The 17,101-nt window shown below is 35.5% G+C and overlaps 7 protein-coding genes across 7 annotated transcripts; 1 reads left to right on the forward strand and 6 right to left on the reverse strand.

Annotated features, from left to right (window-relative positions):
* Positions 1–727: 727 nt before the first annotated feature.
* Positions 728–2,640, reverse strand: PRM15 (phosphoribomutase PRM15). The gene is made up of 2 exons (XM_019182542.1): positions 2,581–2,640; positions 728–2,522 (listed from the first exon to the last, which is right to left on the reverse strand). The coding sequence occupies exons 1-2, from the start codon at positions 2,632–2,634 to the stop codon at positions 795–797; spliced, it is 1,782 nt and encodes a 593-aa protein (XP_019041808.1). The 5' UTR covers positions 2,635–2,640; the 3' UTR covers positions 728–794.
* Positions 2,641–2,731: 91 nt separating this feature from the next.
* FCP1 (protein serine/threonine phosphatase) lies at positions 2,732–4,557 on the reverse strand (the record flags this gene model as incomplete). The annotated part of the gene is made up of 2 exons (XM_019186675.1): positions 2,732–2,873; positions 2,895–4,557. The coding sequence occupies 2 exons, from the start codon at positions 4,555–4,557 to the stop codon at positions 2,821–2,823; spliced, it is 1,716 nt and encodes a 571-aa protein (XP_019041809.1). The 3' UTR covers positions 2,732–2,820.
* Positions 4,558–6,183: 1,626 nt separating this feature from the next.
* TAF8 (Taf8p) lies at positions 6,184–6,753 on the reverse strand (the record flags this gene model as incomplete). The annotated part of the gene is made up of 1 exon (XM_019180670.1): positions 6,184–6,753. A coding segment is annotated over one exon (570 nt), but the record flags the coding sequence as incomplete, so codon positions are not given.
* Positions 6,754–7,137: 384 nt separating this feature from the next.
* Positions 7,138–8,253, reverse strand: DSK2 (ubiquitin domain-containing protein DSK2; the record flags this gene model as incomplete). The annotated part of the gene is made up of 1 exon (XM_019180555.1): positions 7,138–8,253. A coding segment is annotated over one exon (1,116 nt), but the record flags the coding sequence as incomplete, so codon positions are not given.
* Positions 8,254–8,317: 64 nt separating this feature from the next.
* WICANDRAFT_88278 (uncharacterized protein) lies at positions 8,318–9,061 on the reverse strand. The gene is given in 2 exon segments (XM_019186143.1): positions 8,318–8,526; positions 8,545–9,061. The coding sequence occupies 1 exon segment, from the start codon at positions 8,795–8,797 to the stop codon at positions 8,576–8,578; it is 222 nt and encodes a 73-aa protein (XP_019041812.1). The 5' UTR covers positions 8,798–9,061; the 3' UTR covers positions 8,318–8,526; positions 8,545–8,575.
* Positions 9,062–11,093: 2,032 nt separating this feature from the next.
* Positions 11,094–12,517, reverse strand: DAT1 (Dat1p). The gene has a single exon (XM_019186144.1). The coding sequence runs from the start codon at positions 12,197–12,199 to the stop codon at positions 11,492–11,494; it is 708 nt and encodes a 235-aa protein (XP_019041813.1). The 5' UTR covers positions 12,200–12,517; the 3' UTR covers positions 11,094–11,491.
* A 1,106-nt stretch (positions 12,518–13,623) lies between these two features.
* Positions 13,624–16,786, forward strand: WICANDRAFT_60665 (uncharacterized protein; the record flags this gene model as incomplete). Its single annotated transcript, XM_019183031.1, has 2 exons — positions 13,624–13,650; positions 14,300–16,786. The coding sequence occupies 2 exons, from the start codon at positions 13,624–13,626 to the stop codon at positions 16,784–16,786; spliced, it is 2,514 nt and encodes an 837-aa protein (XP_019041814.1).
* Positions 16,787–17,101: the final 315 nt, after the last annotated feature.

Consider the following 17,101-nt stretch of genomic DNA (forward strand, 5'->3'; position numbering starts at 1 on the left):
GTGCAGTATAATGCAGTCTTGTTAGAACTACCTATTTGTTGTAAAAATTTTCTTCTGAAGTGGTTGAGTTTGGTGTGTTTTCAGATGTTGATGCAGCATGTGATGCAGAAATATTGTTTTCAATTGCTGTAACACGAGGATTAGCCTTGGTTTTTCTGGCTGGTTTTCTGGTTTTGGTTACTCTAGTTGTTGAAGAGGTTGAAGAGGTTGAAGAGGTTGAAGAGGTGTTTCTTCTATTGGAGTTTCTTGTGACAGCCATTGTTTCTAGTTGATGTTGATTTAATGATCACTTGTTTTATTTTATTCGTGGTTTTAACCTGACAGAATATCCTCTACTGTGTGTATATAAGGTAATTCCGATGTTCTATTAATATACATATAATGTTACAATTAGTGGATTCTTGATTCTTCTTATAGTTGATGTGAAATGTTGAGTATTGATGAATTGTGCATAATTGGTTATTCTGGTTATGTAATACCTGACAAATTTTGAACTTGACGGTGCTGATTGTTTTGATCTTTTTTTTTTGCCCATTTCGCGATTAAAAAAAGCTTTGTTGATCTTCAAATTCAGCCTAAAATTTTAACGTTGCAAATACGAAGAGTGAAACTTAGCTGGTGGTCACAATTAAATAGAGTATTGAGGATTGTTAGAGTACGTATTGATTGTCTTTGACTTACTAAAAGTTGCTTGTTTGAATATTATGGATTCTGTGCTTGATTAGTTTCAATTTTCAGTCAGGATCGGCATGAACCGTTACGCTTCAAAAAGTTTTTACTCATACATTCAAAATTCAATTTTCCAAAAGACCAGTTTCTTCAGGCTTGAACCATTCGTTACGAAGAGTATCCCAGACATCTTTTGCTAGGAAGGCAGAACGATCCTCCGATTCTGCCCTTGCTTCAATGTAGACTTTCAACTTAGGCTCCGTCCCTGATCCTCTCATTGTAAACCTAATATGTTCAACATTACTCTCAGTTGTCAATTGAACAGTGATCATTTGGGAAGATTCGTCCACTGGTAAGTTTGGGATGTTATTAACCGTATCAGACTCATATCCTTGTGTTAAGTCTCTCCAATATGAAATAGAGTAGTCCCCAACTTGTTTAGGATAATGATCTTTTTCATCTTTAAAATCATAACGGATTCTATCAAAAATAGTTTTCGTTAATGAAAGATCTGGAACAATATAGTATGAATTGTATTCCTTATAATAGCCAAAATTTTCGAAACCTTTTTCCAAAACTTCTATAGCATTGGTGCCTTCATCAGCCCAAGATTGTGCCATTTGTAAAAACACTATAGCAGCTGCAATACCATCTTTATCGTGAATACCAGAAAACATGAAACCAATAGCTTCTTCAAATCCAAATGGAACGCTATATCCCTCTTTTTCCAAGTCAATTGCTTTATTACCAATCCATTTGAAACCAGTTAATGTATCAACATAATTTAATCCTAGCTTGTCGGCCATTGATCTAATCATTTGAGATGAGACAGTTGAGTTGACAAAATAAACTTTGGATAATTCACCTTCGTAAGTTTTATAAATGTAATCCGCAAACAAGTATCCAATTTCATTACCAGTAAGTTGTCTCCAACTGCCATCAACTTTAACTGCTGCAGAAAATCTATCAGCATCAGGATCATTTGCTATAACTAAATCAATCCCTTGTGCATCAGCTTTTGCCATCGCTAGATCCAATGCTCCCTTCTCCTCTGGATTTGGAAACTTCACTGTTGGAAAATAAGGATCTGGTTCCATTTGCTCTTTAACTGTTTGTAGATCACGAACACCCAATAATTGAACAGCTTTGCTCAACACTTCCAAACCAACACCATGCATTGGGGTATAAATAAATTTAAGATTTGATACCTTTGTCTTCAATAAAGTAGCATTGATATGTAGTAAGTAAGCGGTTAGAATTTCTTCTTTGGCATATACCAAAGATCCATTGTTCAAACCAATTCTCATTATTTGTTCAACGTTGTATGCATGTTCTCTAGGCTCTAAATTTTGTAGAATACATTCGGCAATTCCATGATCATGAGGCGGTATAATTTGACAGCCATTACCCCAGTATACTTTATAGCCATTATCTTGAGCAGGATTATGACTAGCTGTTATCATGACACCGCAATCAGCTTTAAAATAATCAACAGCAAATGGAACCAAAGGGGTTGGAACAAGATCACCACCATTCATTGAGGAAGAAAGATAAAACACTTGAAATCCACGGAGTAAGAAAGCAGTAGTTGTTATTTCAGCAAATCTTTTAGAATGTAACCTATGATCATGTCCTATAACAACGTTGTATAGTTTTGATGATTTAGAAACATAATCTGCTAAACCTTGAGAAGCTTGTAAAATGGTCACATCATTCAATCGGCTGAACCCAGCTTCCATCTTTGACCGCAATCCAGCGGTTCCGAATGCGATTCTTGTTCTCAATCTTCTTTCTAACTCTTCATTATTACCAGCTTGTTGTAGATCTAAGATTTCCTGTCTAGTTTCTGGGTTCTAAACGCGTTTCTTCGTTAGTCAAGGAAAATTATATCTTTCCAGCAACGTAACTTACTACATCAACCTCAAGCCACTGAGTAACGAGCTCATTAATTGTTGGTTTTGGCATTTTCTGTCCTTTGTTAGTTATTGGAAGATGAACTTTTGATGTCAAAGATGGCATGTTTATACTTTTTTGATTCCACACTCAAAAATATTTTGGTTCAGGGCAACACCGTAATAAAGAATATTACCTACAAATACCAAAATCACTACATATATCCTAGTTAGCCAGTATTGTGTTTATTATCGTAAGCTATTCGTCAGCACCATCCTCATCATCTCCATCTAGACCCAGCATCAATTCGGCTGCAAGATCGTCGTCGCTACTATTATCTTCATCCTCTTGTTTTCTTCTTTTCATCTCACCATCTTCAGAATCACTGTCCAGACCACGCTTATTAGATCCTCCATTATTCTCCTCTTCTTCATCCTCGCTATCTGAATTCAAAAACTCTTCAACTTCTTCATCAATATCCAACCAGTTCATATCACCTCCCAAGAGATCGCCTTCTTTCTCAAGGAGTTCTTCAATCTCACCATTTTCTTTGGCTTTCGATTCTTGTTCTGCAAGTTTCTCCTTGTAAGCATCAACTTCTTTCTGAGAAAGATTTTTCTGGATTTTAATTTCAAATTCATCTTCTGGTGAACGTCTCCAATTTGACATACTGTCAAACAACCAATTTGGATGAACAATTTTAACACTCGGTATCATAGTTTTAGCTAGACGTGCTTTTAAGGTATGTGGACTCTTTGTGATGACATGTGTTGTTTCATATGCAATCGATGAGCTGATGGTTGCACCAAATGATTTTGCCCATATAACAATACTTTCATTATTGATATTATTTCCAACAGGGAACAAACCAGAAAAGACAAATGTTAAACCTTCAAAAACCTTTTGTTTCATGCGTGGTAATAAAACTTGAATATCTGGGTGTATCTTCTTTTGCTCTAAAGTCTCATAAAACTCTTTGTGGATGTCAACCAATGCCTGTTCCAAACCAACCAATTCATCATCGTCATCATATAATAACCTCTCCATACCATGATTCTCTTTCACCTCTGCTAACTTATCAAGGTTCTTTTGAAGCTTTGCTAGTGGTCTATCAGATTTCTGTTGCTCCAAGGAGGCTTCTCTTTCCGATGAACGTGCAGCCATTAATTCTGCATTTTGCTCTTCAGTTAATTCAACTTCTTCATCTTTATCTTGTTTTGATTGATGCTCTTCTCTAATTTCTTCAATTTTACGTTCTAAGTTTTCTAGCTCTTTAGTATTTTCTGTATTTTGAGATTTTTCAATTAATTCTTCCTCCAATTTGGCAATTGATCCACGTCTTTTAGTTGGACCTAATAATGACCTCTGTCTAGGTAAAAAGTTTGAGTTGATATCACCAATACCCACAAAGAAATCAAAAGGTACTACTTTTATCAAATGATCACTCCAATTCCAGACATCCCCTCTATCATCAATAATAACGACCATTGATGTATCAGTTGGAAACAATCTCTCTAGTGACTTTTGAGTTAAAGAACCGCTTTCATCTCTTGATAATATTCTATCTGCAAAATATTCACCTTCAGGATCTATAATCTTTGCTATTGATTTAGCGTAAGCTCTAGTACCCATTGTATAAATATGTAATTCGTAAATTTTGGAAATCTTTTTGAGGAACTCTTCTAAACCAGGTCTCAACTTCACATAGTACCATCTTGTATGAGTTGGAGGTCTTGGACCGCTATAATTTGGTGGCAGTATTGGTTCTTCTTCCAATGAAAATGTTTGAACATCCTTCAAGGATGGATAATTTGGATTCTTTGGATCTCTCATCCATTCCCCTATAGTTGGGTCCACAGTGGCGTGAATGACAGTTTGGTCAAGATCCACAACTAAAATCAATTTCTTTTCTTTGATCATGTTCTTCGTCATAAGTTCTTCAACTTTTTCAGCTTCATTTTTGGAAATTTTTAAATTACTTGTACCATGAGACATTGAAATTGGCGCACGATCTTCATACTTGTAACCAGAATAATCAGCTTCCTCGTCTAATGATTTTCCACAAAGTGCACATAATCCACCATACTGGATTGGATGAGAGCACGGTTCGACAATTTTAGCAATTTCCTGATCTGCAGATAAAATTTCCTCGCCTTTCTTGATGAGAACTTCATCAACTTCACCGTTTATAGGAGATTCAAAAGATCCAATTAGATCTACCCGGACTTTTTTCTTTGGTTTGTAAGATTGATTGTCATTCTCATACTCATAAGAACCTTCTGGAGCATCTTGAAACTCCCAATATGTGTACCGTATGATTTGTTGATGTTTAGAAATAGTTTCGCCCTTAGCGATGAGTACGGAGACAACCTTAACTGGGAAAGGTGTTGACTCGGGCAACTTTATGGCTGTTGTTTCGGTCATTTTCGAGAAATGAAAAAGGCATAAATCTTATTGCTTCAAATTGTGGTGCTTGTAGTGAGATTGAGAGTGGTAGTTTGTGGACAGTCTGTTGGTTTGTGTATGTGCCTAACTTTTGTTTATGTTGTAATATCTGTGGTAACAGCTTTTTTTTGCCTGAGTTTTGCTCCGGGGTGTTTGGATGTTGAATGGCATCGTTCGCTTAAATGATGCTACAAAAATTACAAGTAGTTATGTGCTTTATTGATGGAGAATAAATCAGCCAATTGGAACATCATCAAACATGTCTTCATCCTCATCTTGATCTTCATCGTCATTATTGGTGGTTTCAAGACCCGAGCTGGTTGGTGGAGCAGCTATGGTTTGTGCTTCTGAAGGCCCATTACCAACCTGTAGACTTTGTTGTGTCTCTTCAGATTCTGGATTCTGCGTAGTATCAGCCTGCGGACTTTGTTGTACCTCTTCAGATTCTGGATTTTGTATGATATCAATCGTTGGGTCAGTTTCTGGAGCTTCACCGGTTAAGTCATTGTTATCTTGCGGTTCAACTGTGTTGAGTTGTTCTTCAGTCAAATCCTTACTAACACCATTTGATTTAGGTTCCTCCTCGACATCAACACCTTCAAAGTGAATTTCATCATCACCGCCTATTCCAGTTTCATTATTAGATCCGAATGTGTCAAAGTTTTCAAAGTTATCAAAATTGTCAAAGTTGTCAAAATCATTGAAATCAACAGGTCGTTGTGCTTTAAGTTCATCTCTTTTTCTATCTTCTTCTTCTTGTAATCTTTCTCTTTCGATTTGTCTTTTGGCCTTTTTTCTTTTCAATGATTTCAATGAATGCAATGTACGCTTGAACTCCTTCTCAAGATATAGTTCAGGTGATACGGATTCATTAGTATCATCAGGACCATATGCAGACAATTTTGCAACTATATCAAAATATTCACGATCAATGCTTTTTAATTTTTGTGCCTTCTTTTCTTCTTTATCTTTATAAAATTTGATTCTAGCTGCAGCATATTTTTGAATATCAAATTTCTTTTCGTTAGCTGACCAAATATCTACCTTTTCACCTTCCACGGTTGGTGTCTTTTCTTTGATTAATTGATCAGCCTTTGGAGATTCTTCAGTATCCAACAACTCTTCATCATTGTCAACGTCATTATCATCCTCGCCAGCGCTGATTTTTTTTCCGTATTTGATCAAGTTTTCCAAGGCTTGTTCTCCGAGTTTACTCTCTTCAACAACTTTCTGTCTAACCACTTTTTGGTCCGTGAGTCTATCCAAATACTTTGGTGTTCTTCTATATGTATGATCAGGTGGGAATTCTGGAAGCCAACGGGGTATGGACTTGATTCTTTTGTGTTGTGGTGGGATTAATTTGGTCAAATCTTGATCAACTGCAAAGAATACAAAGGATGGATCTTGAGGATCAATGTCATCTGTTGTATTTTCGAAAGTTTCCTTTGCAGCAGTTTCCAATTCTTTCTTAGCATTCAAGATTTCAGAGCTATCTTTCTTGTAACGTATGAACTCATCTTCTAATTCACCTGTTGATATATTGTGTTCTCGTAACAACAACTTTAAATCTTTCGGCGACGCTTTGGACCTTCTTTGTGTTTGAGTAATTTTTTGTAAACCTTCTAGTAGCCCATGCATATATGTTGTTACCAAATCAAATAAATCCTCTAATGCACTGTCGGTGAAATCTATATTTAATGATTTCAATTGGATAGCAATTGCTCGTTGTGTTAAAAGCTCCATAGGATCCAAACAGTCATTCCTTATTTTGGTTGAAAGCTGCGGGAGTTGTTCTTGATCATTTTGTTTCACCACGTCATCACTTTTATTGGGAGCAGCTTCCACCGACTCCGAGCTCTCTATGGTAGTCATTTATGCCTATGATTGTGTTATAATGTGTTGAAGTGTGATGATGTCTTATAATTTGATGTTTACATGTATTTTCGACTTTGGTTTTTTTCTTTGAACCACGAAAAACAAAATCTGGGGACTGAGCCCCACGACTAGTCCAGGGTCTAGCGACTAGTCTACAGATCTCTAGTGAACCGCAAAGTTACTATTCATTAAAAAGGGAAGCTCTGTTCAACAACTAATTATACAGATCACTATTATTAATAAAATCTAGATATCTGAAAGCAAGGCTTCAACAGCACCTTGAACACTACCACCACTTCTTCTCAAAGCACGAACATTTCTGTCAAAGTCACTGAATCCCATATCGTTCAATTGTCTTAATTGACTTTCATATCTTTCTTCTGGTGGTCTGTTATCTTCTTGTTGTGGAGCAGCACCTGCACCACCAAATGGACCACCACCTCCGAGTATTGATTGTAATAAAGCTGGATCAAAAGCTGGAGCACCAGAGTTGTTTTGACCACCTGGATTACCAAATAATGAGAATGGATTGACTGGAGGAGCACCACCTGGGAACATGGCAGCAAATGGGTTAGCAGCAGCACCTGCACCAGTACTATTTGTAGCAGTTGCGTCTCTGTTAGTTTCAGTAGATTCTGTTGATTCAGTAGTTGGATTAGCACCAGGAGCTGGGAAAGATTGTTGTTGTTGTTGAGGTTGGCCACCAAACATTCTTTGCATTTCTCTCATTTGTCTCATCATTTGAGGATTGGTTAGCATTTGTCTAAATTGATCACTTTGCATCATTTCACGAACTTGAGGACCCATTTCACGTAATTGTGGACTTTGATTAATGATATAATCCATCATTTGAGGATTTCTCAACATTTCATTCATACTTTGTTGCATCATTGGGTTTTCCATCATTCTTTCCAATTCATCCTCATTTGGTAATGCACCCATACCACCATCTGGACCGAATAAACTTTCTGATGGTAATTGAGCTAGCCCAGCATAACGAGCACCTGTTAGATCAGCTAATGGATTGAAAGAACCTTGACCGGACGCAATGTTTGAAGGAACAGATTGGGTTTGATTGGTAGAGCTTGGAGCTGGTGAGTTGGATGTTGAAGCACTTGAAGCTGAAGGAGTTGATTGTTTTGCGCCTGCACTTTTAACTAAATGTATAGTATGTCCAGTTTTGATTTTATAAGTTTCCAACGTATCTGGATCTTTTAAAACACGACCTGAATAAATCAAACGTTGTCTATCCGCTGGAATATCAGATTCAGCAGCAATTTTATCCTTTAATTCAATAACAGTTATCGTTAGTGGGATTGTGAATTCATATTTCTTATCTACTGAGGATCTTTTTGTTATGTTAGTATTAATGTCCCGTAAATCATACATAAGGCCAATAATGCCTTTTGTAATAGCTAGAGTAATGACCCACTTTATATGGACTGTGATTTCGTTTGATTCTGCCATTGTGTATCAGTGATTTCAAAACGTTTGGGTGGTGTTTATAAGTTTAATTTCCAAGTTGAATTCGTTGTCGTTTCGATTCGAAGTCCAAAGAACGTTTGATGGCGATTTTCGCGGAAAACAGCATCTTGAACACTTCCGGGATCAATGCCCTCGAATTTGATAAAAGTATACAGAGCTCGAATTTACAAAAGATTTTAACAAAACAAACTGGTTATATTAAATCTAATCAAGATAAAATTGTAATTGGAATCTCTATCTTTAGAGTCTCAGTCCCCTGGACAGTAGCCTTAGGTGTATTAGGACTTTTGGATAAACCCATCTTATTGAACAACGAAGATCCAGATTTTTCACCACCCTTTGGAACAATTTCTTCTTGGTCATTATTGAATATCTTTAATACCAATATGAAAACGTTTTGTAAAGTACAGGTATGGAAAGTTGGCTGCATCTTAGTTCTGGCAAGGTTTGGTATCTGAATGTTGAGATTCTTCACCAAAATATTTTGATCATCATAATCAGGAATCCAATCATCTAGATCAAACACACCACATTCTATACTTTGAACCTTTTCAACAACTTTTCTCTTATTACCTGTCTTTGTTACTTTGTAAGTTTCTGGTATTGGCTGAGGATTAGCAGTAGAAGGTGAACAACTGCTTGTTTGTATGGCATATTGGGTCAGTTCCGCTGTGTATTTGAGATTCAAAGCAGGCGTGGGTCCTATACTTGGGTTGAATTTGAGGTTAATATGAATTGGTTGATGTTGAAACTGTGATAATGATATTGATGGGGGAAAGTTGGCTGAGGAGGACAATGTACCTATTGCAATTTTATTTGATTTCAATATTGTTGAGTTCAATACCTTTAGGTTTTGGTTTTCATCAAGCTCAGAGCATGAATAATGGTTAGCTATGTCATAAGAAGTTTGTGAAAGATTTGTAGGTATTTGTTGGAATTGATTTTGAACAGGGATATCTAATATTCTTTTAAATAAGATGAAGGAATCTTGACTAGATGAGATCTTTTGAGCAACAGTTGCTGTTATATGATAGACAACACATAATCTATTGAATGGCAAGGACTTGAAAACATCATACATTGGACACTCTGAAGGTGTTGAACCTGCATTCTCAGTAGCAGAAAAAACCAATGAACATAATCTTGGAGATCCATAAGATGGAGGTAATGATTGATGCAATTCAATGTTGTTAGGACAAGTGTTATCCAGTAAGGTTTGTGGTAATTTGAAATTAAATGGGAAAGAAGTTGTGGAAACTAAAGCACTTGGAATATTTGATGGATTGTCTGTCATTGAAAACAATGTCTTTGTACCGGCACCAGCATTGTTGATAACCTTACAATCCAATTGAATTGTGATTTCATTGAACTTGATATCGTTAGCAGTCTTGGAACACAATGGAGGTGTCATCAATAGTTCACCACTTATCAGATCCCCAGGTTTATAAACATGTGTAGATGATGTTTGTACTTGCGGGTCTAAAGGTTGATTCAAATGGATTTCCACTTTATATTTTTTGATGGATGATTGAGAAGGTTGAGACAGCTTCATAATAGCAGCAGTTGAACGATTTATGCTTGGAGGTGGTTGGTAAAAATTGGAGGTACTCATAGATGGTGGCATAATAAAATTTTTATTGAAGGCGAGCAGTAATATGATCTATGATCTCAATTAAGAAGCTATGAATAAGGATGTAGACGAATATATACCTTTCGCAGCATTTGCCACTATTGCTCTAGTTTTTATAAGCTAGCATCAAATAAGTTTGAATCAACAATACTCGTTTAATTAGTAGCTTCGACTCATCGTCTTGTGTTAATTTTTTGTACATGCATACAAATTAAAGCGGTAATGAACGGACTTATACAAGTCTGGAACGCGAAAATACAAACTTTCGGTTTTGATTTGAATTAGACAGGCCCTTTTCCGAAGTGCAAAATGCTTGTGTAGATGATGGACAAAGCATCTATTGCTGTGAGCTTTGAGTCATCCAATCGAAACTTAGGTGCTCTTGAGCTTCGAATTTGAGTGTTTAGGACTCCTAGATCAAGCTGAAGTTCGCTTTTGGATCCTCTTTTGAAGCATTTAGCATGTTGAAACGTACGCTTTATCCTTGTGGCGTAGTCCACTCTGCTTCATATTCAAAAGACCATTCAAATTGTAGCTTCGTGTTGTCTAATTGATGTCTTCGATACACTGTACTATTGTTGAAGTAGTGTCTTGATCAGGCTAGCCATACCCGGTGTGCGTACACCTGTGTACATCTTATAAAGTTGAAATGGTTTAACAGAGGCCTCCAAGAACATACATGTTTGAAATATTGCCAACGCGAACGCGTAACATGTACAGATGAATTGGATCAGATTCTACACCATTCTCTAGCAACAGACAACCAGACTATCATCGCCGAGTCAATGGTCAAGACTCAATGGTCTCTAATCAATTTATGTTGTACATTCACAGCGTGTTTTCTGAGTCATCCAGATCTGAAAATATTAACTACAGTACGTACAAAGGCGTACTACAGTTGCCAGATCAACTGGTTGAATATTACTAATTGCTAAACTAGCAAAGTTTACTAAATCAAATAACTCTTGAACTTTTGAACGTTTCAAAAGTCATCTCCATCCCACTAGTGTCCATAATTGACTTCTGATTCTGTAACCAGCTCATGAAGCCCTTAATCAACTAACCAACTTTTATATGATACATAATGAGGTCCAGAGTCCAGACTCCATACGATCGGAGATGAAATGATACAATTTGGGATACCTTGGACAGAATCTAAACATCTAGTCAAGTTCATCTGATTGAAATGTCGAAATCTTGTCTTATGTATTCACTCTTCATATAGCTCAAGGTGATAGTCTACCTGATGGTTGACCTGATAGTTGACCTTGCAGTTTACCAATAATGCTGTATGTACGTTCAGTCTCCAACAGGTCAAATATCAACACCATCACGAATGCTTGAATGTAGTGATGTTCACTGGTCATCTAACTTCCAAGAGGATAACATGTATCCATCTACAAGGGCAAACAACATACCCAGATCTCCTTCCATATTAATACAATATTACATTAAGAATACAAATTATTAACTCCTTCCAGCGTTTTCCATTTCCTAGTCTTGTCGGCTTCTATTGAATGGTAAAATTGCATTTTCAATAGTATTTTTACTATTCAAATCATTGATAATCAACTTTATATCATTATACTTCATACGATCATCTTGTGCTATTCTTTGTTGTACTTGGGTTGGACTTTGAGCCTGTACTTGTTGTTGAGCATTTAATATTTGATGAGGTTGATGATGTTGTTGGAAATTTGCCAATGATGGAAATTGATTCTGTCCTTGAGGTTGATGTTGTTGATTATGATCTTGGTTTTGAATAAAATGAATTGAATTCAAATAGCTCTGTTGTGCCAATTGTGGGTGGTAATTTGATAGATTTGGTACTTGTTGTTGGTGTTGGTTATTTATCAAATCTTGATGAGTCAAAAGTTGATGATGACCATGTTGGTGTTGTTGAGCTTGAGCCTGTTGAATTTGTTGCTGCTGTTGTTGATGTTGGACGTCATTTAAATTCGATAATAAGCTTGAATCATCTGAATGTGTTGAGTTAGCATCATCAGATTTTGGAGTACCTTTACTGCCCTTCTTGCGACCAGAACCAGCTTTTCTGCCTTCAGCTAAAGTTTTACCAATAGTTTTCCCACCAGAACCTTTCTTACGACCACTTCCAACTTTTCTTCCTTCAGCTAATGTCTTTGCTGTACCTGGTTTTCTACCACTACCAGCTTTTCTACCTTCCGATAATTTCTTAGCCATTATATTTCTTTCTTTTCAGTGCTATATTGACATTTAATTTTGTTCTCTCTTATCACTAGTGTAGTGCAAGTCGCGATGTTGTTATTTGAATTTTTTTTTTTAATTTAAAAAGAAAAACAAAAGATCTCTATAACTTGACAGGTACTTTAATGATGATAATATGGTGTTGATTTGTAAATATTCACGCGTATTATCGGGTAAATTAGTGATATCAGTCTTGATAAAGAAGTTTGTGATAACGAGTTGTTGAAATCAAATGTTCTCGTGATGTTGTAAAAGATTGTTTGAAGAACGTGAAGTTTTTTTTTTTTTTTTTTTGCGTTTTTTTTTTAATTTTTTTGAGGGCCGCGAGAATAACCATCGTTGGCTTCCAAATTGGGATGATGCTTAATTAGGAAACTGAAGAGTTTTTTGTGAAATACTTACACCTGAAGAGACACTGAAAATATGAACGACGTCTTCACATTTAAATGTATTCAAATATCTAGAAATGAAGTTTGTTACGTTTTTAAAGGAGTGAGCAAGTCATGATTTATGATTATACAAATCAGCTGGCTGGATCTTTAGTTATTATAAGAACTTAGAAAGACAATGGAGCTCTCATCTGTTCGTTAAGTACTGATTGAATTTGACGTACTATAAGCTATCGAAGAACAATCAACTGGTATTCATAATCAATTAAGCTGCTACCCATTTAATTAATATGATCACGAGTCGCCAACTGCAAATTGATCCTTATGGCAATATAGGAGAGCTGAGAAATCCATGAACTTAGATCCAAATATCATATATAAAGGCGCCGCTATATTAACGTTCTAGTGCAAGCTAACACAACTAAACATCTTCGATGAGATCGATATAGTATTTCTATATAATTACTATAATCAATCAAGCCTTTGAAGGATTCTAAATATTTCTACGGAACTCTGAGCTGCTTGTGTGTTCGATAATTTGTGCTGTGAACGTGTGATGGAATTAAGCTGTTGTATCGGCGGACTGAGTTCACTCTTGCGCTTAGTTATCAAATCTGAACATGCGTCACAGATTTAGCTATCTATGAACACCAAAGTCTAGACTCTGGCTGGCCGCAAAACCTTCCAATTAGAAAGCCCAAAACTGGCTATCAATTCTGCGAAGATGATGTTAACCAATGACCACTTGAGTTGCACAAATTACAGCAGCTTTTGCATCGAATATTACCATTTCCTCGAGAGTCGAAGTTCTAGCTTCTGTGTACAACTACACCCCTGCAAAAGCTAAACAGGAAAAGGAAATGGCTGTGCATGAGCAAAGAAACCTTTTTGCATGGGTCGATCTTTCCTTTAAAAGGTTTATCTCCTTCTTTTGTAGCTTTATTTAACGTTTCACATCAACACAAACTCAGATTTGATAAAACACCAGGACGAGGCCAGACCGTTCAATTGATGGCTGATGATAGAATCAATGGTCATGTAAGTTCAGCCATTCATTTCCTCGCCCTTGTTAATTAGCTGTGCTTCCCATTTTAGTGGGCCTCTGTGATCCTGTTATCTATCAGCTGCAGAATGCTCGTAACTGTGTTTATTTTATTTTTTCACCATAATTTTTTTCACCATTTTTTTCCTTCAGCGGCTAAGTACAACTGAAATTATAAAAACATGTAGATTTTCCCTTTTACTCATAGCTTCTTTTCTAAACTCTTCAAGGCACTATTTCTTTTATCTGACTACTATTATATTACATCTTTGAATCACACACAGCGGTTGTTCACAGATTGATACTAAAAGAGCTACACATATCCAACAAGGTCAACACTAAAGAAATTAGTTTAGATCGTACACTTGGTACTTTTACTTAACTAGAGAAGAACCACCGTACGTCAAACAAGCCACCAACAAAAGTCACATTTTGAGCTACAACAACAACTCAACAAACTTCAACTTTAACGTTACTTCAGGGTCCTCAAGTTCTCCTGATAATCCATCTATATCTCCTACGAGAAATTCGTCTAATTCAACTTTAAATACAAACAATTACAATGCAATTCACAACACGTTACGCTGTCTTGAGAATGGTTCAAACCATCACAGTGGATCCAATTCCACTTCTACCATTCTCCAGACTAATGAGCTTGGTTTGAATAATGATTATGCTGCTAATTTATCTTATGATAATGGTTATTTAGGTTTTGACTATCAAGGTGAAGAAAGAATTGATTATTCAAACGCTTTGTTGAAAGAGAAAAAAAATTCCCAAAAAATTTTGTCAAAATTGAATGCTGATGTTGATAATTTGGATTATAATAGGGTTTATACTGGTTTTGCTGAAAATTTCAATGATCATCAATTAGATATTAAGACTCAAAATCAATTGGTTTTCGATGTTTTACCTTCTTTTGAAATGTATCATTCATTCCAGTATTCTGCTCCAAATGGTTCTTTTGAAAATCCAAATGATTTCCCTCCTGATTACTTCCACAAGATTGATGCCCCAAATTATGCCGCTTCATCTATCGGGTCAGAGTCTGCTTTGACTCCAGGGATTTCCTCCTCAGCTTCAAATGATTTTGATAATGTGAATGATGATTTTTTCTCTTCTCCTGCCTTGGTCACTCCTGCTATTTCAACCACATCTACTGCTGCTGCTTCCTCTTATTCGGTCCCTTGCTCCTCTGTTTCTGATACTGCTCCTGTTTATGCTCCTGCTACCCCGTCCCCTCCCCCTGCTACTCCTGATACACATCCTGCTGATGCAACTTTCGATCAAGAAATTGAAAGAAATATCATTGATAAGGCTCATACTTTGCCAAATTATGATTCATTTGATATCAAAGTTGATGTTTTTGTTACTAAAGATGTTCCTTGTCCAAATCAAAAACCTGAAATGGAATCAATGTTGAAAGAATACACTTCTGGAGATGTTGTTCATGGTTATGTCGTTGTTCAAAATACATCAGATGAACCTCTTGAATTTCAAATGTTCCATGTTACTTTAGAAGGTTACACTTCAATTATTGATGAAAAAAATAGAAAACAAATTGTCAAAAGATTCTTAACAATGGTTGATTTAAGTGCTAGTTGGTCTTCTGGTTGTATTTCACCATCTTCTAATATTTCATTTGAAGCTCTTTCAAAAGATAGTGAAGGTTGTATCTTAGGTTTAAGAAATGATAGAATTCTTGAACCTCATACAAAATATAAAAAGTTCTTTACCTTCAAGTTCCCATACAATTTATTAGATAATGTTTGTCGTCATCAACATGAAGTTCATACTTTACTACCTCCAAGTTTTGGTGTTGATACTGTTAAAAGAAAGCACAAAAATGCTGATATTGACATCAACCCTGTTACCCATTATGGTCATTTGGGCTCACGAGGTTCACCACTTATGACAAATGATCTTTCACAACCAAATTTATCTGTTAGTTATGGTATTAATGCTAGATTGATTGGTGTATCTCCTAGACATCCAACAAAATTGAGTGTTTTGAAAGACCAAGAATATTCTTTGCGTTTTATTCCATTTGGCTTTGCTGTTCCTTTATATTCTTCTAAAACTGGTTTGAATTTGATTTGTGAAAATATTGAACATGAATTTAAGATTGCTAATGATGCCCTGAAATTGAAAATTGAAGGTGAAAAAGATCGTTATGGTGATGATGATGTTAAAATTCAACAATTAGGTATGAATTCTTCATCTGCTGCTTCAATTCAAGATTTCAAGTTCCCATTAAGAAACAAAAGTCTTGGTGGTTACAATGATGAACCCAAAGTTGAAACTCAATTAACTTATTTGATGAATGGTTCTGTAACTTCAAGTTTTTTAAGAAAATTGAAAGGTGGCAAGAAATCCTCTGTTGATTCAACTAAAAGTGGATTAATTACTGTTTCTACAAGTGTTCCAAAAGATGGCTTACCTTATAGATCACCACCACATTTAAGAAAAACTAATGAAATCTCCAACTTATCCGAAGCTGGTTACAAGAATTATGATTCATTATCTTCTTCATTATCAATGAATGAAAAGAGAAAACTTTCTTCATTAAAATTACAGTTCAACTTTTTACCATCTGATCATTCAATGGATTTAATTCCACCTGAAATCAAATCAATCAAACCTTCATTAATTGTTATGAATATTTTTTCATCAAGTTCAATTCCAATTAAATTGTCTTCAGATTTATTTGCTTCAAAAGATTTCAACAAATTGAAAACCAAGTTTGAAAAATATTTTGATACGTACAATGAATTAGAATCAAAGTTTGAATCAAATTCACTAAGTATTAATGATCATTTGGACACTGAAATCTTGTTAGATATCAAATCAATGAAAGACATTCAAGTTGAAAAACATCAATTGGCTGTTTTCGATTATTCAACGAATGACAAACAAAATGATTGGAAACATTCTGATGATCCAAATGTTTGGGAAAAAAATATTGATTTATCTTTGAATTTTAAAGACAACATTTCTGAAACTTTAGTTCCAAATTTCCAAGGTTGTTTATTATCAAGAGTTTATTGCATCAATGTGAATGTTGTTTTCAAGAATGGTCAATCATGTGAATTGGTTGTTCCTATTCGCATTCGCAAATTTGATGACTTTTAGATGTTCAAATTTGTTTAAACATTAGTGGTTTTTCGAATTTTTTATTGAAACTCTTATTTTTGAATTTTTATATGACCTATTGTTTTCTTTCTTTAATTAAATTATGTGTGTACTTTTTGTCTACAATAGGGTTTTTTATCAATACAAACAACGTATATGAAATTTTTGCCATGTAGATATGATGAGCAAGTTTACAACAAATGGCTGTCTAGCAGCACACTTGCGGAATTAGCACGAGGAAAAAAATTACAACAAACCATGAGATTATGAAACAATTATATTCAAGTCAACATGCAATTTGGACAAAAATCGTAG

Source organism: Wickerhamomyces anomalus (assembly GCF_001661255.1).
Source record: "Wickerhamomyces anomalus NRRL Y-366-8 unplaced genomic scaffold WICANscaffold_1, whole genome shotgun sequence".
Classification (NCBI taxonomy): Eukaryota; Fungi; Ascomycota; class Saccharomycetes; order Phaffomycetales; family Wickerhamomycetaceae; genus Hansenula; species Hansenula anomala.

Bases quoted from the DNA above. Each gene is read 5' to 3' on its own strand.
- DAT1 (XM_019186144.1), bottom strand. From the start codon at position 12,199: ATGGCTAAGAAATTATCGGAAGGTAGAAAAGCTGGTAGTGGTAGAAAA.
- PRM15 (XM_019182542.1), bottom strand. From the start codon at position 2,634: ATGCCAAAACCAACAATTAATGAGCTCGTTACTCAGTGGCTTGAGGTT. The intron at 2,523-2,580 runs GTAAGTTACGTT...AAACGCGTTTAG, and splicing joins AGTGGCTTGAGGTTGATGTA to AACCCAGAAACTAGACAGGA.
- WICANDRAFT_88278 (XM_019186143.1), bottom strand. From the start codon at position 8,797: ATGCAGCCAACTTTCCATACCTGTACTTTACAAAACGTTTTCATATTG.